This window comes from Perognathus longimembris, chromosome 8 (assembly GCF_023159225.1).
Source record: "Perognathus longimembris pacificus isolate PPM17 chromosome 8, ASM2315922v1, whole genome shotgun sequence".
Classification (NCBI taxonomy): Eukaryota; Metazoa; Chordata; class Mammalia; order Rodentia; family Heteromyidae; genus Perognathus; species Perognathus longimembris.
This window is the reverse complement of record NC_063168.1, coordinates 77,258,108-77,282,686: the sequence shown is the minus strand read 5'-3', so window position 1 is coordinate 77,282,686 and position 24,579 is coordinate 77,258,108. Positions and strand designations below refer to the sequence as shown.

The window sequence follows — 24,579 nt, the reverse complement described above, 5'->3', positions numbered from 1 at the left end:
GAGGGAAAGAAGCCAATCTGAGCACTGATGCTTAAGGATGCTGAAATGAGGCTGTGAGGAACAGTACCCCACAGTACCCCACAGCGCCCAAAGCTGGATGTGTCTTCATCCAGTCCATCTTCCGTAAAACCAAGAACACGCACGTACACATCCACACACTCACACACTGCACACCGCACCATCAACTGTCAGCTGGCTGTGTGGACTTTCCAGGGGATGAGAGCTCCCTTTCAGAGCTGGCATGGCAGTGAAACACAACAGCAACAAGAATAAGACACAAACTCATTGGAGAGCTTTCCTGTCCCTCATTGGAAAAATTAGTAATGCTCACACAGCATTAAAATATCAGCATTCTATGTCAGACACCAGGAAGGGAGGTGACATATACGTTTCATTAAGGAAAACGCATTTCTTACGATAGTTATACGTAGATCTTTAATTGGGAACCACTGCCATCTCATAGCAAAACAGATTCCAAAATACACATCCATGCAACTCAATCTAACTATGCTTTTAAACTCAGCCTGTAGTTAACAGTTCAGTTACAGAATAATTGATGCAAATCCTTCACTAAAATGTCTCCCTTTGGGACTTTAAGTCGTAAAGGGAAGAGAAATTTGCTTTAAAAAAAAAAGAACGAAAAAAAGAAGCGTGACGGGACTTCTAACCTATCTCGACCCAGGATGCAGCCAGCGAGCCCAGCATTTCCCTCAACCCTTTCCCTTCCGAGCAGTTCCGTAACCTGCAGGGCGCCAAGCGGCACTTCCAGGGGAGGTCGCCGTGTCAAGCGCAGAGCTGACTGCAGCAAGCCAGTTTTAAATGATAGTTGATGACACATCGATTTTTAAAAAGCTAAGTTAAAATTTTGCTAGATAAAAATAAGAGGCCAATCTGTTAGGGGAAGATAAAACCTTAGCAGAGTTGGTGAGATTCCCAAGGAACTAGTGAATGAGACCACGTATTCCACCACGGCTAGAAAAACCACCGCTTCAGGCTGCGAAGGCTCATCCGCTAGGCCTCTGTGAGCCCACGGAACCTCCCACCACCCAACCAGGCCACCCCACCTGTGCATGCCGACTCCACTTCAAAGTGGCTCTTACACCACCAGCGACTCATCGAAAACAAATCCCAGCCACCTCCCACTCGCCTGGAAAGAAAGCCTTCTGGGCTGATGCACAGTTTACAGTAATTCACTCATAAGCAGGACAGACTGTGAGTCTACAGCTAAACGTTCTGAGCACAGAGAGCACGGACACGCATGCGAGTTAAAAGCTGGCCGCTGACTTACAGGTATTTTAAATTTTCCAAGTCTTCAAACGCTCCACTGGGTATCCTCTTGATCTGATTATTGTTGAGAAGCCTAAAAAGAAAATTCCAACACAAGTTTAAAAAGCCAAGAGACAAGGCCAAATCTACTTGCCACTGCTAAAGAACACATTCTTGTCGTGCTGGGAAAAGGGACAAAATGACTGAGCTCAGACCTAACCAGACAGTAATGCCTACTTCAGGGGCCTCCTGGCTTCCACCTAGTCCACACTTTACCCCTTCGTATCCACTGCGAGAATGAAATCCTCTGTAAAACCAAGGGATGGGCATCGTTTCCTGCCGTCTCTACTGTCCAGTTTGGGAGGCCACCACGGCAGTATAGGGGGGGTCTTGCCCGATGTGTCCTGAGATGTGTCCCACGGCCACCCAAAGACAGAGCATCCCCCCCTCAGGCCCTGCCCTCCTGGGGACTCGGCGGGTCCTTCTCTCCACAGACCAGCACCGAGGAGCCAGGAATCCGCTGTGGCTCTGTACTGGGTGCTCCCTCCAGTTTCCCAGGGGTCCAAGATCTGGGGTATAATTCAGAGGTTTGAAGGCAGGCAGGAAGCAACCCCAGCCCAGCAAGCACAGGATGCAAGAATGCGTTTACTCGGGAGAAGCAAGGCAGGCCCATCCCCCAACACGCGGGAATGCCACCCAGGAGCCAGACTCTAGCCGGCCAGCCTGGCCTCTTGCGTCACGGTGCCACCTGTCCCCGCTCTCCTGCCCCTCCCTCCCACTGTAGATAACTGGGCAATGAGCACAGAGCTTGAGCGCTACCTGCAGGTGGTGCGTACTGTTTGTTCATGTGCTTTCTGCACATGTCATCAGCCAAGCGCTTCAACTTACAGCGTGTTGAGCTTCCGCAGCTGCCTGAAGGCCCCGGGTTGGATCTCTCTGATTCTGTTAAACCGAAGGTCCCTGTGAACGAATGGGAAATGGTTGACACAGGAGAGAAACTCACAGCCCTCGCCGCTCCCAACACAGCTACTTTCCAAATGGATTAAATCACTCAAGTTGCTCTTGGCTGTCTAATCTTGTGGAGCCCAGTCAATGTATGAATATTTACCTGAAAGACAGACAATACCCCTCATTAAGGAAACTTGTTTACACAGTAAGGACGGGGAGATGAAATTGCATCAACTACCTACTCATGCCATCTCTGGCTGACGCCCTGGAAAATACACTGCCAGAAATTCCAGGGCAGTGCAAGGGCACTAGGGTGAATCTGCACAAGGCACCCCTGCTGCGCAACCGAGTGTGCAAAGCCTTCAGCCTAGGCCAGGAACCTTATCGGCTGGAACTGGGCCCGCCGTGAGCGGCCATCGGCTGCGTGCCCACAGCACCGTCTCCAGGAAGACTGCCCCAAAGCGCAGTGCAGGCCAACTCAGCATGCGGGCCCGGAGGAAGAGGTCGAGCTCATGTCCGCACTTGTTTGGGAGTCAGGTAAAATCGAGACCTCGTACGTTGTCTTCTGAGCTCCGAAGAGTCCAAATCTATCTTCTCAGTGATCGGGTTAGCTCCCATCTCCTAGCTGAGTACACCCGGGAGCCGAGATCTTGTCCTGCCTGGAACTTCCAAGGCCAGGCAGCTGGGTGCACGCACAGCCGGCCGGCGGGTCCGTGCTGGGTCACTTCGTGGGAAATGAGCCTCCTCCTGCAGACCGCTGAGCCCACCGCGGCCCGGGGGACAGGCGAGCTGCCCTGCCTCCACCGCAGAGCCTCGAGCTGCCTCCACCGGCACGGACTTCGCCCTGGCCACCTGTGCCCGCTGAAGGACTCCCCTTCCCTCCGGTGCCCCCTGACCTGGCCCCACACCCGAGCCCCAGGACTGGCGAAATGAATTTTTTTGTTTTTTTAAGTGAAATGCCTGTTTCTGTGATTGGACCCAACAGGCCGTGACAGACCCGGCCAGGAGCCCCCTGGGCCCCGCAGGTCTGGCTCCTGCAGGTCTGGCTCGCCGCCCTCCTGGCCCAGCTTTTACTAGGGGAGCACAGTTTTTCAGACCTCGTGCAAACGCACTAATCATCGCAAAGCAACCCAGTGCTTTATGAGTGAGCAACAATAAACTGTTTCATGCACATTGTTTCCCTGGGAACTAAACCCCAAATTGCTTTTTCAGATGCTGAAAACTAACATCAGTTCTGTCCACACACGGGCCAGACCCCATTCAAGCTGACTTCTTCTGCCCCAGGAAGGTGCCCCCCACCTGCCCCGCCCATGTGCTGTGCCCAATGGGGGCCGGCAGTCCTGTGACCAGAGGGCTGGAATCCCACAGGCCTCTTCTAAGCAAACAGGCAGGCTCAAAAACCCAACCACACAGATGAGCGTGAAATCCATTATTCCCCAACAAGGGTGTCAGAGAAAACACGAGCTTCAGGATTTCTTCCTAATCAGAGACTGCCAAGAAAGCCACGGCCCATGGGCCGCTCCCAGCAGAGCCACGCGATTCCGGGCCATGGGAAACGGGGCTCTTGCGTGTCCTAAAAAGATTGTGTAAGGTTTCCTGTTATGGGAAACAAGACACAGGTGCAAAGCACTACCATCCTTCTAATTGAGAGCACAGACGCAGGCAGGGATGTGCGGCTTCCTCTGCTCACCTGCCAGGACAAGGCCTCGCTGCCGTGGGAGGCAGGATTCCTGCTCCCGTCTGTGGCAGCCAGACAGGGCGCAGATATGCCTGGCCTTGCCCACCTCTACCTCTGAGCCGACTGCGGCGTTCTGGATGAACAGTCACGGCCCGGACGTGTGAGCTCCGGTGACTGGTCTGTAAAGTGCGGGTGACAGGATCTGTGCCTGACCGGCTAGAAGCCACGGGGCCCTGGCAGGCAGAGCCGGCAGGGGCCTCCAAGCCGAGTCCCCCAAGTCTCCAAGACTCTTCTGGCCACACCGGGCAGCACCAGAAGTCACAACTAGATGAAACCCCAGCTATCACGGGGTTCAGAAGCATGCAGTGACAAGGTAACCACTTAGGTTAAACTGTTTAAATTGTTGTGGACTTAAAGCCTAGAGCACAGGGATGGTGACACTCCCTCCGCCCCAACCCGGCTGGAGAGGTTCCAGAAAAGGAAGGGGGCTTGGTGTGTGCCTTAATCTTCCCTGACCACAGCGAAGACAAACAGGCCGGCACATTCCGCAGCTGTCCGTCTGTGGCCCGGGCTCTTTGTCTCCTCTGGAGCCTGAGCCCCGGTGCGGGGCAGCCCCAGCTGCCCAGGCCTCAGCACCTTTTCCATCTGGGTAGTCACAGGCCGGAATCAGATCCGTGCTCACAGAACAAAGGAGGCCTCCATGCGCTCCCAGTCCGCAAATCCCACGGCACAACACCAGCTAGCAGGCAGCCATCACCCACTGTAGCCAACCAGGGACGGGTTAACAACCAGGCCGCCAAACAACTCTGGTGAAAGACAGCTTCCAGAACGGCTGGAGCCACTGGCTGGCTGACCTCAGGAGGCCCGGGCTGCCACCGCCATCTCCCGAAGGGCCTCACACTGACTCACACCTGGACTCAAGGCCTGCTCGGCACTGCACGGACCCCTGCACACACAGGGCCCCACATGAACACGAGACCTCACGTGACGCAGGCCTCCACGCGAATGCAGGCCCCCCCACGAACGCAGGCCCCGTCTGTGCACTGACGGCCCCCACCCCGGCCTGCCGCCGCACGGGGAAGGAGCAGCGTGAGGCTCAGGCTCTGCAGGCCTGTCTGGGACAGTAAACCCAGCCCAGGTTATCACTGCCCTCAGAAGCCCACCAAGACGGCAGCCCAGAGGGGCTCTTCAAGAACGCTAGAAATGCTGGCTGCCTATGCGGGGCATGGGGGGAACACTGATGCGGCTGGCGGTGCCGGCTGCAAAGGGGGTCTATGCACTCATGAACACGGCAACAGAGAGCACACTGCCAGGGGACTTGCTGGCTGTGCCATCCTGACTGTGCACCAGAGAAGGGACCTGAGCGTGACCGCTGTACTGTGTGGTGTCCGCCCTCCTGCAGTGTGACCGCTGTACTGCAGTGTCCATCCTCCTGCAGTGTGACCGCTGTACTGCAGTGTCCGCCCTCCTGCAGTGTGACCGCTGTACTGCAGTGTCCGCCCTCCTGCAGTGTGACCGCTGTACTGCAGTGTCCATCCTCCTGCAGTGTGACCGCTGTACTGCAGTGTCCGCCCTCCTGCAGTGTGACCGCTGTACTGCAGTGTCCATTCTCCTGCAGTGTGACCGCTGTACTGCAGTGTCCGCCCTCTTGCAGTGTGACCGCTGTACTGCAGTGTCCGCCCTCCTGCAGTGTGACCGCTGTACTGCAGTGTCCGCCCTCCTGCAGTGTGACCGCTGTACTGCAGTGTCCGCCCTCCTGCAGTGTGACCGCTGTACTGCAGTGTCCGCCCTCCTGCAGTGTGACCGCTGTACTGCAGTGTCCATTCTCCTGCAGTGTGACCGCTGTACTGCAGTGTCCGCCCTCCTGCAGTGTGACCGCTGTACTGCAGTGTCCATTCTCCTGCAGTGTGACCGCTGTACTGCAGTGTCCGCCCTCCTGCAGTGTGACGGCTGTACTGTGTGGTGTCCTGTACTGTGTGGTGTCCATCCTCCTGCAGTGTGACCGCTGTACTGCAGTGTCCATTCTCCTGCAGTGTGACCGCTGTACTGCGTGGTGTCCTGTACTGTGTGGTGTCCATCCTCCTGCAGGGTGACCGCTGTACTGCAGTGTCCACCCTCCTGCAGTGTGACCGCTGTACTGCAGTGTCCGCCCTCCTGCAGTGTGACCGCTGTACTGCAGTGTCCATTCTCCTGCAGTGTGACTGCTGTACTGCGTGGTGTCCTGTACTGTGTGGTGTCCATCCTCCTGCAGGGTGACCGCTGTACTGCAGTGTCCACCCTCCTGCAGTGTGACCGCTGTACTGCAGTGTCCGCCCTCCTGCAGTGTGACCGCTGTACTGCAGTGTCCGCCCTCCTGCAGTGTGACCGCTGTACTGCAGTGTCCGCCCTCCTGCAGTGTGACCGCTGTACTGTGTGGTGTCCTGTACTGTGTGGTGTCCATCCTCCTGCAGTGTGACCGCTGTACTGCAGTGTCCGCCCTCCTGCAGTGTGACAGCTGTACTGCAGTGTCCACCCTCCTGCAGTGTGACTGCTGTACTGCATGGTGTCCGCCCTCCTGCAGTGTGACCGCTGTACTGCAGTGTCCGCCCTCCTGCAGTGTGACAGCTGTACTGCGTGGTGTCCTGTACGGTGTGGTGTCTGCCCTCCTGCAGTGTGACCGCTGTACTGCAGTGTCCACCCTCCTGCAGTGTGACCGCTGTACTGCAGTGTCCGCCCTCCTACAGTGTGACCGCTGTACTGTGTGGTGTCCGCCCTCCTGCAGTGTGACCGCTGTACTGCAGTGTCCGCCCTCCTGCAGTGTGACCGCTGTACTGCAGTGTCCACCCTCCTGCAGTGTGACCGCTGTACTGCAGTGTCCACCCTCCTGCAGTGTGACTGCTGTACTGCAGTGTCCGCCCTCCTGCAGTGTGACCGCTGTACTGCAGTGTCCACCCTCCTGCAGTGTGACTGCTGTACTGCAGTGTCCGCCCTCCTGCAGTGTGACCGCTGTACTGCAGTGTCCGCCCTCCTGCAGTGTGACAGCTGTACTGCGTGGTGTCCTGTACGGTGTGGTGTCTGCCCTCCTGCAGTGTGACCGCTGTACTGCAGTGTCCGCCCTCCTGCAGTGTGACCGCTGTACTGCAGTGTCCGCCCTCCTACAGTGTGACCGCTGTACTGTGTGGTGTCCGCCCTCCTGCAGTGTGACCGCTGTACTGCAGTGTCCGCCCTCCTGCAGTGTGACCGCTGTACTGCAGTGTCCACCCTCCTGCAGTGTGACCGCTGTACTGCAGTGTCTGCCCTCCTGCAGTGTGACAGCTGTACTGCAGTGTCCATCCTCCTGCAGTGTGACCGCTGTACTGCAGTGTCCGCCCTCCTGCAGTGTGACCGCTGTACTGCAGTGTCCGCCCTCCTGCAGTGTGACCGCTGTACTGCAGTGTCCATCCTCCTGCAGTGTGACGGCTGTAGCCCGGTGGCTGCCCTCTGGGTCACTCCCTTCCCTGCCCTCCGGTCACTGCCTTCCTGGCAGTGGAGACACACACTCCGCAGCTCCCTCCCATGACCCTGGTTTCCTAGGACACGCAGGGGTGTGGCCCTTCCATCTCAATCTTCCCAGCCCACAACTCTCCTTCATTTGGTTCCATACCTGGAAAAGACAAAGCCTAACTGCTCCACCACTCATGGGCATAGGTTACAAATTATGTTTTTGCTTTGGTTTTTGGTAGTACCGGGGTTTGAACTCAGGGCCTCGTGCAAGCACCGTACCACTTGAACAACATCTCTATCCCTGTTGCTCTGGTTATTTTATGAACAGAGTCTCACATTTTTGCCTAGGCTGGCCTCAAACCCATGATCTTCACAATCACCAAGGCCCCAAGTAGCTGGAACTGCAGGCTTGAGTCACTCTGCCTGGCCTATAACTGGATGTCCCTAACTACATAACAGGAAGTGTCTGTCTTCCTTGTAACACCACGTGTCCTTCCTTCCTTCAGCTTCCTTTCCTCCCTCCCTGAGCCCTCCTCCTTCTTCTTCCCATTGTCCCTCGGTGTGTTTTGCCTGTTGGGTATCGGGGGACGGTATGCACTAGATCAGGGCTGCGGTCTGGCAGGACCGGGGTGGGGGGTGGGGAGAGGCTGTGTGACCAGGGTGGCAGACGTGTGCTGGGCAAGGGCGACCAGAGAAGCACAATCACGAGGAAGTAAAGAATACAGTCAGCAGGAGGGGCGAGAGAGACAGACACGCAAGAAATACAAAGGAGACAAAAGGCAGGAATTAGTTCAACACTCACCAATAGTCCAGGCTGCTGAGAAGGCTGAGAATAGAAGAAATCCACAAGACAGTACCTCCAAAGTAACTAGCAAAAGGCTGGGCTGGTGGAGTAACTCAAGCTGCAGAGCACCAGCTGTGAGCAAACAAGTCAGGAAAGCATTACACCCTACTAGCCATAGTACCAGCATAGAGACCATAAACAGCCAGAGGCAGAGAGAAAGAGAGCACTGTTTATTTTAGGAATCAGTTCCCAACACAGAGAAGGCTCGCCAGGGCCACACGACCAGGAAGGTGCTGTGCTGTGCCCACAGTGCAAGGCCACAGGCCACAGGTGGCAGAACTTCCTCCCGCTCCGTCTCTGTCCTGTCAAGTGTCGGCGGCTGGAGGAACGTCCATCTCTGCTCTGTGGAGAGGATGCGCTGACCGCCGGAGGCCCGCCCTGGCGGGAAGCACAGTCCACTTTCCTGGAAGCCCACTGACTTCACGCTGGCCTCTCCTCGGAAACACCTTCCCAGAAACATCTAGCGAAGGTGGCACATGGAGCTCACCAGCAGAGGGCAGCAGGGCGGCGGGGCGGCCCGGCCTCCCCTTCATAAGGTGGAAAAGAGCAGGTGCTGAGGGGTCTGGGTCTGTGCCGGCACAAGCACCACCACGTCAACAAGAGAATGGGTTCAGTGAGGTCTCTCCAGGGACCGGATGTGTTCCGAGTTCAGCCAAAACGACAAAACACATTATCCCACCGGGCACCCCTCCAAGTCAGCGGCTGGGCGAGAGGAAGCCTTCCCACTGGCCCAGCACGCGCCACACCCAGGGAGCCCTCGCGCCAGGCTCCCCTCACACACTGGAATTTGCTTGCTCTTTTCCCCAGAGCCTCGACTCCGTCCAGTTGTGCTTTAATGACCTCCCCTGACAAAACGGACCCGAAAAGAGAACCAACAGGCAGCTAGACCTCTCACCCCAGTGAACTGGCTCTTAGGACCCAACGAAGGGGCCTCCCCACACAGAGCTTTCAAGATGAGCAGTGCAGCCCAAGCGAACTCCAGAGACCATGACTGCCTCAAGCGGAGCGGCGGGAAGGAGGCGCGTGAGAGTTAGGGTGCCCAGGAGCTCAGAGGGGGTGACAGGCCAGGGTGGGGATCGACCAAAGCAGCCACGGGAGCCACTGAGCCACAGTGTCCGCTCCTGAAGCTCCCCCGTGGTCCACATCCCCAGCCTTAGACACGGTCCCGCAGCCCCCTCGCACGGAGGGTCAGAGTCAGGGGGCCGAGTGAGCTCTTGGGGCGCCCAGAGCAGCGCCCGCCCTTGTGCATGGAAAGCTAGTTTACTCCTGACGCTGGCCAAGGATGACCCTTGAAAGACCGGAAAAACAATCCTTTTCTGAAGGAAGTGTGGGGGAGGCCACCAGAACGGAGCTCCGGGGAAATCTCTCAGCCAAGAGAGTGGGTTCTCTATGACTAGGAAGAGCCAGGAAGAGGTCAGCTGTTAACCTCAAGCATCTGAGCTGGGGAGTAGGGGACACAAGGCCTGGGGAGCTTCCTCCTCCTCTGTAACCCCACAGGCAGGCACGAGCCCGCCCTCAAGCCATGCAGAGGCAGAAGGAGCTGAGACAAGGCTGTGCTAGAGTGGAGACAAGTGTCATTCATAGCTGGGCCATCCGACTGTGAAAATACAAGCAGAGCCCAACATTTCACACGGATTCCAACAATGAGGAAGGGGTGCGAGGTGACAATAAATTGATAGGCAAAATGAGAGATGAATGGGTGGACAGGAGAGGGGATGGATGTGTGGATGGATGGACGGACGGATGGGATGGGACGGGATGGTTGGCTAGATGTTGGCTCTATGGAGAGTGGATAGGTAAGTGTGTAGATGGATGGATGAATAAATGGAGAGATGGATGGATAGAAGGTTGACTAGATGTTGGACCTATAGAGAGTGAGTGGATGAGTAGGTGGATGGGTAGAGATGGGTGGATGGATGAAGTCACAGAAGCATTTACTTAAGATGATGACACAAGGCAAAAGACAGACAAGAAAACAATGCTCAAGGTTAATGTTTATCCCCCTGTTGCCAGGCCAATACAAACATCTCCAACTTCTGCGGAAGTAGCAATGGTGACTAACTGCATCTATTTTAACTGCTATTCTTCAAAGTTCAAAGCAACACAGCTCCTCTGGTCACAGACCTTTGGAAACATTTGCTTCACACCAGGAAGCCACAGCCTAAATCTTCTCCCCCGGAGAAGGCAGCCTAGGGGTCTCTAGGAGGAGACCCCAATATTAACAGCCAGCACTCCGGATGGCCTGTGGCTGCATTTCCCACTGATAAAACACCCTGCGCTCCAGTAGGTTACCTACCAGCTGTGTTTCTTTCTAATGGCATTTCTGAGTGAAGAAATCTTCCTTCCTAAGAAGGACAATTTTTCCCCCTAAATAAAGAGAAAATACCAGCCTAAGAGCGCCAATCACTAAGGCAAAATTTCCTTTCCTCACACAGGTAACCGAGTTCCACTTTCTCTTTTCTCCTTGGTGGGGGCCTAATATCAGATCCCCATTGATGTGGCATTTTAGAAAGAGACTTGCTTCCAAAAATAAAGGGGCTAATGAAGGGTACTCACAACGAAGGAGCACTTGCTTGTCCACCCTCGGAAAGAAAAATTAAACGGTGCTTAAACATCTGGTCTGGTCTGTCAGAGAAGGCTGCCAATCTAACTTGCACTGAAAACTACACTTTGGGGTCATTTTCTGTTAGCATTGCGAGTTTCTGCTGCCACTAAAGTCAGCTCATGGAAAACGAGATCCTCTCTGAGCCACTACGCTCAAGAGATGCTTTTCCTTCCACAGCCGGAGTCGACGGAGCTCCACTGGGGCCTTACGGAGACGTCGGAGCCTCATCAAGACCTCGCTGAGGGGATGGAGGCTCACCGAGACAACGGGGCCTCTCCAGGGCCTCACTGCGATGACAGAGCCCCACTCGGGCCTCACTGCGACCTCACCGAGATGCTGGAGCCTCGCGTGGGGGGAGGGCCTCACTGGGGCGAATGGGTGTCCACGTATCCGGGCTGCCCAGCACCAAGGCACTGCACCCAGGCTCCAGTGGGGTGTGTTCCCTCCCCTCAGGCCACAAGAATCACCTGTGGCCTCGTTCGTCCCCTGTACATACCACACCGCATAGCCTCACCAAGAGTACTACTTCTAAAAAAGAAAAAAGGCAATTTCCTGGTTGTAGAGCTCGAGCCCGTAATTCTGGCTGCTCGGGAGATGGAGAATGGGTGACGGTTGTTTGAGGACGGTCTGGGCATAGAAGGTGATTCTGAGACCCCATCTTAACCACAGTTAGGTGGCTGGGCTCAGGGACGCTTGTCTGTCGTCTCCAGCCACGGAAGCAGGAGCAGGCACACGAGGGGACCCTACCGTGACAAGGGGGGCTGGGTCAGATGGTGGAGCGCCCGCCTCGCGTGCGCGCCCGCCTAACAGAAAAGCCCAGCGGGCCAGCAGCTCGCTCGCACGTCTGCGTTTGGGTCGTTTTGTCATCTGCCTCTTCCATGCTTTCTGCCATATTCAGTTTGCCAGTAACAGAATCAAGTGTGTGGAAAGGAAAGTAAGCAGAAGGACGCAACTGCTGGGTTAGGAGGGAGGTTTCACAACCCCTCCCACAGCTCCTCAAGGGAGCCTCTCAGCTCGGGCTTCAGGCTGGAACGGCTGACTCGGTGCTGGTACCGCGGACCTACCCGGAGCCCAGGGAGGCGAACACCAGGCCTCGCTGTGGCCATCACCGGGGGAACTGGTGGTGACAGCCACTCACCTCTGGAGAAGTCTTCTACCCAGCAGCGCCTCTGTGGGAAATCCGGCGGTGGCCCTGGGTTGCAACCACGGGGACGGACGGCTCTGCCCTCACCGATCACGCCGACAACGGTACAGAAGCTGCCCTCAGTCCCCACGTGGAGAAGGGCTGTGTCCCAACTGCAGCATCTGTGGTAGTGTATGCTATCTCCCAACACAGGAGTGGTTCCGGGGGAAGTGCCCCAAGTCACCACACAGAAACAAAGCATCATCTGCTCCTCGGGCTCTGGGAGCCCTCAGAGCTCTTCCTCATGCAGACAGCGACACCCCCATCCTACACCCAGGGTCCCCGCGGCTAGCTGAGACATGAGACCAGAGTTCACCTCACAGTGTGACCGGCCAACATTGCCCCAGGGAGCTGAGGTCGGTCTCCCCTCAACTCCTGCAGGACAGGCCTCCAGGCCAGCGGCAGGCAGAGGACCGCAGAGGACCGCAGAGGCTGGGACCCCTGAAAAAGGTCAGAGCCCAGACATCCAGTTGGTGACCACCACGCCACACAGAATTTGTAGTCAGAAGGCAGATACAGACAAAGCATGAGCGATCCCGCCATGCGCCAACACAGCTCCAGCAGGAAGCGGCTCACAGGTCACGCTTGGCCGTGAGGAGGGAGCTGACCGGCCAAAGCGCCATCCCCACGGCCGTTTGTTTGCCCCTGCAGCCGAAGGCCGGGTCACCCCGATACGGAACATTCCAAAGACACACACGTGGGGGAAACCAGGGTGGAGTTGTTGACGTTATTAAAAATCTGAACTTGAGAATGTGGACTTGATTGTTTTTTAACCACACCTTGATGCAAAAGAATTTAAAGAAGGTTATTTCCAAAAAAGAAAATGGGCGTGGGGACTTCAGCGTTCAGAAAAGATGGAATGGAGGGAGGGTCCGGAACTGAATCTGCTCCGCACAGGTGTCAGTGCTAGGAGAGTTCCTGAGGACCAGAGGCAGTGGGGCTGTGTGCGTGCGTGTGCACACACACACACACGCGTGCACATACGCACACGCGTGCACACACGTGCACACATGCACACCCGCATGCACTTGCAGGAACACACCGCAGGCACACACGAGCAAATCTAACGTTGGAATTGTTGAGATGCTTAGTGATAAAAGGAAGTCTTGAGTTCAATCCCAGCACAGCAAAATTCAGTCATCCAATCACTCAGTGCTCAAAGTAATAAAATATAAGTCCCAATGTAACTGCCTAAATAGCAACACACAAGGGCTGAAGGTATGATCTGAGCAAGCTTGAGGCCTTGAGTTCAAATCAAAACCAAAAGAAAAAAGCAGGAAGACCTGGTCTCCTGAATCAATAAAACTGATCATTTTCAAAGGCTGGTTATGTTGACAAAAAAAGAAAAGAAACCCGCTTCTACTTGTAGGAATGAGCTGATATCACTACAGGCTCACCAGTAACCAACAGAAACAAAGAAATGTCAGAAGCAGCTTCATGTGGACTCCAGAGCCCAGGAGACGGGGGCCCCGTCCACACTCAGGAGCTGCTTCCCCAGAGCCCAGGAGACGGGGCCCGTCCACACTCAGGAGCTGCTCCCCAGAGCCAGGAGACGGGGGCCCGTCCACACTCAGGAACTGCTCCCCAGAGCCCAGGAGACGGGGCCCGTCCACACTCAGGAGCTGCTCCCCAGAGCCCAGGAGACGGGGGCCCGTCCACACTCAGGAGCTGCTCCCCAGAGCCCAGGAGACGGGGCCCGTCCACACTCAGGAACTGCTCCCCAGAGCCCAGGAGGACGGGGGCCGTCCACACTCAGGAGCTGCTCCCCAGAGCCCAGGAGACGGGGCCGTCCACACTCAGCAGCTGCTCCCCAGAGCCCCAGGAGACGGGGCCCGTCCACACTCAGGAGCTGCTCCCCAGAGCCTAGGAGACGGGGCCCGTCCACACTCAGGAACTAGCTCCCCAGAGCCTAGGAGACGGGGCCCGTCCACACTCAGGAGCTGCTCCCCAGAGCCTAGGAGACGGGGCCTTGTCCACACTCAGGAGCTGCTCCCCAGAAGCCCTTTGTGGAAGAAATTAAAATCACTCTGAAATGGAATGCTGAGACCGGGCAGCTACTGGGAAACTGTGCCAAAACACTTAATCACTAAAGGAGGCGCCTTCCAAGCCCATCACCCACCAGACAAGGTGGGTGCTTCTCCTCTCGTTCACACCTAACTTCAATAAGGAAAAGATCAATCAATGCTACATTCTTGCTGTACAGATGGCTGCAGGGGACAAACCTAGGATAAAACTCAGCATTTGCTTATAGACTCAGTTTGAAATTTCAATAGTATTGTGATAAGGTTCCCCCCACCCCTCCAGTGAACATTTATCAGAACAAAGGTCAAATGAGGAAGGGATCCCCAAGGTAGGCTTCCATGAAGAACCAGTCAGTAAAAACAAAAGAGGGATGATCTACTAGGCTCAGTTCCTCAGCCACCGCAGCAGCGAGCAGAATACAAAGGCTGGTGGAGGACCAGCCCTGCCCAGGGCTGAAGCTCAAAGAGGGGCAGCCAGGCAAAATGGCAAGCCTTGCGTTCAAACACAGGGAGGGAGGGAGGAACGCGGGAGGGCGGAAGGGCTCCACTTGACTCACGTGCAGCAGGGAGCCAACCCATTCATTTTTACAGTTACTTCAGGTCTAATCTTTCCAGAGCTGGAGGTGCAGTGCGGCTCCACCTAGTAGATAGCAGCTAGCCCAGGAGTGTGCAGAGGCCCCAAGTGCAAACCTCAGAAAGAAAGGCAGGCAGGGTACAGGACCAGAAACAACAACAAGAACATCTGAAGCAAACTTTATAAGAGAGAAGGTCTGGGGACCCATGCCCCGGGTCTGCCCACCTCCTCCGGTGGGGCTCAGCACCAGTGAGAGAGGATAAGAGAAAGGCAGGAGTTTCCAGGAGGAAACCCACTCACACCAATCACACTGATGCTGTGTGGCGAATCTGAATCTGCACAGGAAAGGAGGGGCAAGGCAGGACTTCACTTGGGAACGCTCTGGGGCCAGGAGCACCGTCAGGGCAACCACATCTGGAATCAGGCCTTGCAGCTCCCTGTTTTCTGTTTGTGGACCTGAGGCTTGTGAAGAGAGGACCCAGACGACTCAAGGGGAACCAAGTCTCCTAGTTTTCTAATTAAACATCCAGACAAGAAAATATAAAGCACTGCAATTATTAATTTTGAAAAGTTTGTTTTCAAGTGGTAACACAACATCCCTTACCCTGCCCCCCAGGGATGAGCAGCCGTGGCGGGCAGCAATTCCTCCCCCCCCCACACCCCCATCGTGACACACGGCTGTGGGGGGTGGGGGCAGCAATCACACACACACACACACACACACACACACACACACCCATCGTGACACACGGCTGTGGGGTGGGGCAGCAATCCACACACACACACACCCCCATCGTGAGACACGGCTGTGGGGTGGGCAGCAATTCCTCCCCCCCACACCCCCCATTGTGACACACGGCTGTGGTGGTGGGCAGCAATCACACACACACACACACACACACACACCCATCGTGACACACAGCTGTGGGGGTGGGCAGCAATCACACACACACACACACACACACCCATCGTGACACACGGCTGTGGGGTGGGCAGCAATCACACACACACACACACACCCCCCATGGTGACACACGGCTGTGGGGGTGAGCAGCAATCCCACACACACACACACACACACACCCATGGTGACACACGGCTGTGGGGTGGGCAGCAATTCCTCCCCCCCACACCCCCATCGTGACACACGGCTGTGGGGTGGGCAGCAATCACACACACACACACACACACACCCATCGTGACACACGGCTGTGGGGTGGGCAGCAATCACACACACACACACACACCCCCATGGTGGACACACGGCTGTGGGGTGAGCAGCAATTCCTCCCCCCCCACACCCCCATCGTGACACACGGCTGTGGGTGTGGGCAGCAATTCCTCCCCCCCCACACCCCCATCGTGACACACGGCTGTGGGTGTGGGGCAGCAATCACACACACACACACACACCCCCATGGTGACACACGGCTGTGGGGTGAGCAGCAATTCCTCCCCCCCACACCCCCATCGTGACACACGGCTGTGGGGTGGGCAGCAATCACACACACACACACACACACACCCATCGTGACACACGGCTGTGGGGTGGGCAGCAATCACACACACACACACACACCCCCATGGTGACACACGGCTGTGGGGGGTGAGAGCAGCAATCCACACACACACACACACACACCCCCATGGTGACACACGGCTGTGGGGTGGGCAGCAATTCCTCCCCCCACACCCCCATCGTGACACACGGCTGTGGGTGTGGGCAGCAATCACACACACACACACACACCCATCGTGACACACGGCTGTGGGGTGGGCAGCAATTCCTCCCCCCCCACACACACACACCCCCATCGTGCGACACGGCTGTGAGGTGGGCAGGCAATCCACACACACACACACACACACCCCCCATGGTGACACACGGCTGTGGGGTGAGCAGCAATCCCCCCCCCACACACACACCCCCATCGTGACACATGGCTGTGGGGTGAGCAGCAATCCCCCCCCCCCCCACACACACACCCCCATCGTGACACACGGCTGTGGGGTGGGCAGCAATCACACACACACACACACCCCCATCGTGACACATGGCTGTGGGGTGAGCAGCAATCCCCCCCCACACACATACCCCCATGGTGACACACGGCTGTGGGGTGAGCAGCGAATCCACACACACACCACACACACCCATCGTGACACACGGCTGTGGGGTGAGCAGCAATCACACACACACACACACACACCCATCGTGACACACGGCTGTGGGGTGGGCAGCAATCCACCACACACACACACACACACCCCCATGGTGACACACGGCTGTGGGGTGAGCAGCAATCCCCCCCACACACACACCCCCATCGTGACACATGGCTGTGGGGGTGAGCAGCAATCCCCCCCCCCCCCACACACACACCCCCATCGTGACACACGGCTGTGAGGTGGGCAGCCATGGCGGGCAGCAGATGGCTCGCAGTGCTGGCCTGGAAGCGTCCAGGCCTTGCAGACACGAGGACAAGAAAGGGAGGTCCCCAAGGAGTTAAGCCTCACAGCAGTCTGGAAGGGAATTCACCCACAGCTAGCTAGTGTGTGTGGAGACACACACACACACACACACACACACACGTATGTGATGGCACTGGGGCTTAAGCTTAGGGCAACCTAGTCTTGTGCTACTTACTAGCTCACAGCTGGTGCTCTACCAGTTGAGCCATGTCTCCGGCCCAGTATTTTGCTAGCTAATTGGAAATGCAGTCTATCAGACTCTTCTGTGCAGGATGGCATCCAACCGTAGTCCTCCAGGTCTCAGCCTCCTAAAGAGCTAGATTATAGGCACGAGCCACTAGAACCTGGCTTGTCTGTCTTTTCAATGTGCACTTCTAATCCTAGCTCAGTGAAAAGAGCACCTTCCTCCACCCTACACAAGGCCCGCCTTTCCAGATAACACCCCCTGGGCTCCCTCCCGAGACCCTGGCCAGGAGTGCAGGGCCGTCCGCCCTCAGGTGGCCTAGAGACCAGTCAGAAGGTGCCCAGACAGGCCGTCCCCAGCCCTGTGGGCGCTGCTGCCTCGTTCTCTCGCCACTGGACTTTGCCAGACCCCACCAGGCTGGAAACTAGCAGACCAACAGAAAAGAGGAAGCCTGGGGCCCACGGCGGGGGTGGGGGGGGGGGGCCATAACCACAGCTGAACCTAATTCCAAGTCAGAACTGAACTTTATCACCTAACTCCAAATCAGAGATGAACCTGTTCCCCTAACTCCAAGTCAGAGTTGCCCTGATGGTGGGGTCACCCCCTCCTTAACACAGGAAAACATGGAACTCAGACAGGAGGAGAGGGAAGGGGAGACCCCTTGTAAGGACTAGGGAGGGGAGAGAGGTGAGACCATAGTTAAGGAGGGGGGGAGACCATTGTTAAGTAGAGAGGGGGAGGGAGGGGAGACCATTGTAAGGATGGAGGGGAGGGGGAGACCATTGTACAGACAGAGGGAAGGGGAGGGGAGACTATTGTTAAGTGGAGAGGGGAGAGGAGGGGAGGACCATTGTAAAGGATGGAGGGGAGGGGAGACCATTGTAAGGACAGAGGGAAGGGGAGGGGAGACTATTGTTAAGTGGAGAGGGGAGAGGAGGGGAGACCATTGTAAGGATGGAGGGGAGGGGAGACCATTGTAAGGACAGAGGGAAGGGGAGGGGAGACTATTGTTAAGTGGAGAGGGGAGAGGAGGGGAGACCATTGTAAGGGCAGAGGGGATGGGAAACCATTGTTAAGTCAGAGGGGAGGGGAGAGGAGGGAAAACCATTAAGTAGAGAGGGGAGGGAGACCACTGTAAGGACTAAGGAGGGGAAAGGTGAGACCATGGTCAGAGAGAGGAGGAGAGGGGAGACCATTGTAAGGACAGAGAGGAGGGAAGGGAAGACCCTCTCAAGAGGAAGGACAGGGGAGTGGTCTCGACTTTCTCATGGAGCACCTTCTAGACACAGGGGCAGACGCACAAGAACTCAAGACCTAGGTGGTTCTGCCCAGCACAGAACAGTCTGCCTAAGAACCCAGCTTGCCAGAGATGCCCACCACCACCACCACCTGGGAGGGGCGTCCCAGGCCGGGCACTAGGATGGGGGGTGGGGGGGCAGGCCTCCTCCTCTTGCCAACACTACAGGGGCTCTCACAGGGAACTCAGCCACGGCAGAGCACTAAACAGTGGGGGAAAATAATAGGTTTATCCCCCACCTTACAAAGATAAATGTCAAATTCAAGGGGGGGTAGGCTGGTACTCGGCCTTGAGCTCTACCACGTGAGCCACATCTCAGCTTTGGGCTTTGGGCTGGTTTACTGGGACACAAAGGCCTCTTGGATTTGTCTGCCTGCGCTGGCTCAATCCTTAATCCTCAGATCTCGGCCTCCTGAGTAGCGAGCTAGGTTTCCAAGTCTGATCTACCCTTGCCTAGGCAGCTTCCAGCTGATTTTAATTTGTTTTTTAATACTCATGTGGTATTTTCAAATGCATTGGAGTTGCTACAATAGTCTTTTGGCTTCATGTTAGTAGTAACTAAAAAAGGAAAGCAACAATTTGTTTTATACAAGGCAAAGACTCAAACTAAAGACTGCCAACAGCTGTGACACACACACACCCCCGCGGCCACACTGCAGGAGACAGAGTGGGGGACCCCAGGGGCCAAGGCCTGGAGCCAAGTGCCGTTCCCGTTAGCAGAACGTCCACATGGGCAGTGCCGGGGCGGGAGAGGCAGCAATCCTCCCTCCGCCAGGCCCCGCGCCCAGCCACTCTCCCCCAACTTACAAGGGAGTTGTGGGGACCCTTATCTCCTCCCTGGTGGTGGCGGCAAAGACTCAGGTCTGGAATTCTGGAATTCAGGTCTGGAATTCAGAGACATGAGGAGAGGGTCCACAGTGGAGCCGAGTCCTGGGTGCACAATTGTGCAGCCTCCTGTCCACCCAGGCCCCCCCCCACGCACACGGGGAGCCCCCTCTCCTGTCCACCCAGCCCCCCCCCACAGGGAGCCCCTCTCCTGTCCACCCAGGCCCCCCCACACACACACGGGGAGCCCCTCTCCTGTCCACCCAGGCCCCCACCCACGGCAAACGGGGAGCCCCCTCTCCTGTCCACCCAGGCCCCCCCCCCACGCAAACGGGGAGCCCCTCTCCTGTCCACCAGGCCCCCCCCACGCAAACGGGGAGCCCCTCTCCTGTCCACCCAGGCCCCCCCCACGCAAACGGGGAGCCCCTCTCCTGTCCACCCAGCCCCCCCCCACAGGGAGCCCCTCTCCTGTCCACCCAGGCCCCCCCACACACACACGGGGAGCCCCTCTCCTGTCCACCCAGCCCCCCCCCCACAGGGAGCCCCTCTCCTGTCCACCCAGGCCCCCCACATACACGGGGAGCCCCTCTCCTGTCCACCCAGCCCCCCCCCACAGGGAGCCCCTCTCCTGTCCACCCAGGCCCCCACACACACACGGGGAGCCCCCTCTCCTGTCCACCCAGGCCCCCCCCCCCACACACACGGGGAGCCCTCCTCCTGTCCACCCAGGCCCCCCGACACACACACGGGGAGCCCCTCTCCTGTCCACCCAGGCCCCCACACACACACGGGGAGCCCCTCTCCTGTCCACCCAGGCCCCCACACACACACGGGGAGCCCCTCTCCTGTCCACCCAGGCCCCCCACACACGGGGAGCCCCTCTCCTGTCCACCCAGGCCCCCACACACGGGGAGCCCCTCTCCTGTCCACCCAGGCCCCCGACACATACACGGGGAGCCCCTCTCCTGTCCACCCAGGCCCCCGACACACACACGGGGAGCCCCTCTCCTGTCCACCCAGCCCCCCACACACGGGGAGCCCCTCTCCTGTCACCCAGCCCCCCCCCCCACAGGGAGCCCCCTCTCCTGTCCACCCCAGGCCCCCCCACACACACGGGGAGCCCCTCTCCTGTCCACCCAGCCCCCCCCCACAGGGAGCCCCTCTCCTGTCCACCCAGGCCCACACACACATGGGGAGCCCCTCTCCCTGTCCACCCAGGCCCCCACACACACACGGGGAGCCCCTCTTCTGTCCGCCCAGGCCCCTCACATACACGGGGAGCCCCTCTCCTGTCCACCCAGCCCCCCACACAAGGGGAGCCCCTCTCCTGTCCACCCAGCCCCACACACACACGGGGAGCCCCTCTCCTGTCCACCCAGGCCCCCCCACACACACGGGGAGCCCCTCTCCTGTTCACCCAGGCCCCCGACACACACACGGGGAGCCCCTCTCCTGTCCACCCAGGCCCCCGACACACACACGGGGAGCCCCTCTCCTGTCCACCCAGCCCCCCCACACACGGGGAGCCCCTCTCCTGTCCACCCAGCCCCCCCCCACAGGGGAGCCCCTCTCCTGTCCACCCAGGCCCCCCCACACACACGGGGAGCCCCTCTCCTGTCCACCCAGCCCCCCCCCCACAGGGAGCCCCTCTCCTGTCCACCCAGGCCCCCACACACACATGGGGAGCCCCTCTCCTGTCCACCCAGGCCCCACACACACACGGGGAGCCCCCTCTTCTGTCCGCCCAGGCCCCCCACATACACGGGGAGCCCCTCTCCTGTCCACCCCAGCCCCCCACACAAGGGGAGCCCCTCTCCTGTCCACCCAGCCCCACACACACACGGGGAGCCCCTCTCCTGTCCACCCAGGCCCCCCCACACACGGGGAGCCCCTCTCCTGTTCACCCAGGCCCCCGACACACACACGGGGAGCCCCTCTCCTGTCCACCCAGGCCCCCCGACACACACACGGGGAGCCCCCTCCTCCTGTCCACCCAGCCCCCCACACACACACGGGGAGCCCCTCTCCTGTCCACCCAGCCCCCCACACACGGGGAGGCCCCTCTCCTGTCCACCCAGGTCCCCACACACACACGGGGAGCCCCTCTCCTGTCCACCCCAGGCCCCCCCCACACACACGGGGAGCCCCTCTCCTGTCCAACCCAGGCCCCCCCACACACACACGGGGAGCCCCTCTCCTGTCCACCCAGCCCCCCCACACACACGGGGAGCCCCTCTCCTGTCCACCCAGCCCCCCCCACACATGGGGAGCCCCTCTCCTGTCCACCCAGGCCCCCACACATACGGGGAGCCCCCGCTCCTGTCCACCCAGCCCCCACACATACGGGGAGCCCCGCTCCTGTCCACCCAGGCCCCCACACACAAGGGGAGCCCCTCTCCTGTCCACCCAGGCCCCCCACATGGGGAGCCCCCTCTTTCCTACCCTGATCTCATATCATTATATCTGAGGCCTCAAACTACAAACAGAAGAATCTGATGTTAGGGCCCAAACACAGGAGGCATGGGGGAGGGGCAAAGTCAGTGTCTTCCAGTGGTTTGAGTCAGTCTTCCTGGAGGGGTAGTGAGGGCTGAAATCTTGGGGACAATGGGCAATGGACCAGGCAAGGACCAATGGGGTCAACAGAGTGGCTCTGAGGAGAGGACAGGCGCTGTGTTCCACATCTATTAGGTAGGACCCAACTGTTTTCTTAATGGTTTCTGTTGTGCCTTTCTACAGTGGATAGAAACTCTGGGCCTTCCCCATGCTACACAAGTGCTCTACCACGAAGCTACAATCTCAGCCTCCCAAACCATTGCTTCAAAATAGCCATGAGAGAGCAGGGAGCTGGCAGCAAGGCTAGAAGTGAAATCTTTCTGCTTGGGACAATGCCAGCCCCCCCTCCCCCCCAGCAGCCTGGGCCTGGCCTTGGTGAGAACAGGACTGCTCCTGGAGACCAGTCCCCCCCTCCTCCTCCTCTTCCACCTTTACTGGACCCCCTCCACACACACACACACACACTTGCCTGTTCAGCAGGGGAATCAGGTGTGGGATATTAGCCAACAGAGCCCGCCCACCCCCACACTCCTTTCTGGTTCCAACCTCTGCTCTTCCAGGGAAATGAAATGAGCTTATTTCCAGCCGTGATTTCAACCAGAATCTGCTCGTTTCTCTAAGGGATTTATTTGATCAACCTTGGGTCACAAATCACTATGCCTCTGTGCTTTCACTTCAAAACCCGACTCTGAAAATCACGCGTAAGTCTTGTAAGGTACCAGCTTCTCCAAATGACCCCTTCCGGAGTCTCCACCAGCACAAGATGACAGGTCGCTCTCAGCCCCCTGGCTGACTCTCTCCCACATTCTGGGGGGACCTCGCCGGGTGAAGCAAGCCGGAGCAATCACTGGTGTGCTACAACCCCTGTTTTAAAATACCATTCGTTTCGAAAGGCAATGCGGATTGGGGAGCAAAGCACTTGAGTACCAGCGCTCGGCTTCGACCCCATCTGATCACTGGCTCCCGGACCTAGGTTTCCCATCCACGGGGGGCAGAGTGAAACGCGGTGCTTGAACCAGGCCTCAGGTGGCCCCACCTCGCCAGTCCTAGGTACGGTTCACAGGGGAAGCCGGAGAGAGGGCGGGAAGGCACTTGGTTTGGAGGTGAGAAGGCTGGCCGCCCGCTCCGAGTAGTCTACTCAACTGTAACAACTTTTGCAGGCTCTTCTAGGTGCCAAAAAACCCCTCAGGCCCGCCAGGGAAAGGGAAAACTATTCCCGGCACGCAGCAGCCAGGCGGCACTGGGGGCAGAACCGGAGTCGGCAGCTAGGACGCTGGCTGGAGGCTCCAGTCACTCCGGCCTCGGGGGGGAGGCCGGGGCCTGCGGGGAACCCAGCCGGCCCGGGGCCCCGGAGCAGGGGGGACGGCGCGGGGCGGGGGGCGCCCGCGGGGCGGCGCGAACGCCGGGACTCCGGGGCTCGGGGGCCCGCGGAGGCCCAAGGCGCCGGATACAAAGTAGCCTCCGCTAGGGCCGGAGCCCGAAGTTCCGCTCTCCGCGGGCCCGCGCGGACGAGGAGGGTCCCGGACACCCCGAGACCGAGGCTCTCGGCCCGGAGTGGAGGAGGAGGTTTCGGGGGCGGAGGCGCCGCGGCGCGGCTAACCGGGACCGGGTGGGGGGTGGGGGGGACGCCGGGCCCCGGGGAGACCACGGGGGCACGCGGAGGAAGAAAGAAAGGGGAGCGGGGCGAAGGGACCGGCCACCGGGCCGGGGCGGAGGGGGCCGGGTGTCCGGCGGGCCCGAGGGCAGGGGCGCCGCGAGCGGGGCACGGGCTTCCCCGGCGGCCCCCCCCGACCCCCCGGGCCCCCGGGGATCCTGAGCTCCGAACAAGGCGGCTCCGGGCCGCGCGCTCGGCGGCGCTCCAGGTCCGCCCCCGGCGTCCGGGCCGGACAAAGGCTGGGCTCGGCGCGCCCCGCACCCCCGCCCCGGACGCGCCCCGCGCCGCGGCCGCGGCTCCCCCCGCGGCCCGCGCCCCCGCCCCGGGCGCACTCACAGGATGGTGGTCTGCGGCGCCACGGCGGGCACGGACTCCAGCAGCAGATGCATGCAGCGCACCGTGGTGCGGAAGCACAGGCAGCGGCTCGGGCAGCCGGAGCCCGGCTGGGGCGCGACCCCCCGCCAGCGCCCCCCAGGCGCTCCAGAGCGCGAGCGCCAGCAGGCAGCGGCGCACCGGGGCCGCCGGGCGCGGGGCCATGGCCGACGGCAGCTCGGAGGACCGCGGAGGCCGGGCGCGAGGACCGCCGGCTCGGCGCGCTGGGGCTCCGCTCCGCGCTGGGCTCCTCGGCTCGGCGCCCGCGGGCCGCGGTCCGAGTCCCGCGGCGCGCGGGGGGCGGGGCGGGGCGCCAGCTGGGCACCCGCGCGGGGCTCCGCCCGCTCCCGGGCGGGGCGGGGCGCCGGGGGGGCGGTGTCCGGCCGCGCGACCCCTCCCCGCGGCCGCGCCGCGCGCCGCCCGAGCCCGCGCCCCCGAGGCCCAGGTCGGGGCGCCCCGGGCGCGTCGGGGCCCGGGGGTGGGCTGGGGCGCCCGGGGCGGGTCAGGGCGCGGCCTGGCGCCCGAGTCGGCGCTCTGGGCTGGCGGGCGCCTCGCCTCTCGTCGGGGGCCTTCCTCGCGGGGCTCACGGAGCGCCGGGGAGCTGGGTTACTGTTCCGCACTTTGTTTAGAGTTTTCGGTGC

The 24,579-nt window shown here is 59.3% G+C and overlaps 1 protein-coding gene across 1 annotated transcript in view; it reads right to left on the bottom strand.

Annotated features, from left to right (window-relative positions):
• Pxdn (peroxidasin) overlaps positions 1-24,199 on the bottom strand; it is a 65,851-nt gene extending 41,652 nt beyond the window's left edge. Inside the window, 4 exon segments of the mRNA XM_048353474.1 lie at positions 1,289-1,360; positions 2,155-2,226; positions 23,903-24,024; positions 24,026-24,199. Of these exon segments, the coding sequence (XP_048209431.1) occupies positions 1,289-1,360; positions 2,155-2,226; positions 23,903-24,024; positions 24,026-24,103 (344 nt within the window). The 5' untranslated portion in view covers positions 24,104-24,199.
• Positions 24,200-24,579: the final 380 nt, after the last annotated feature.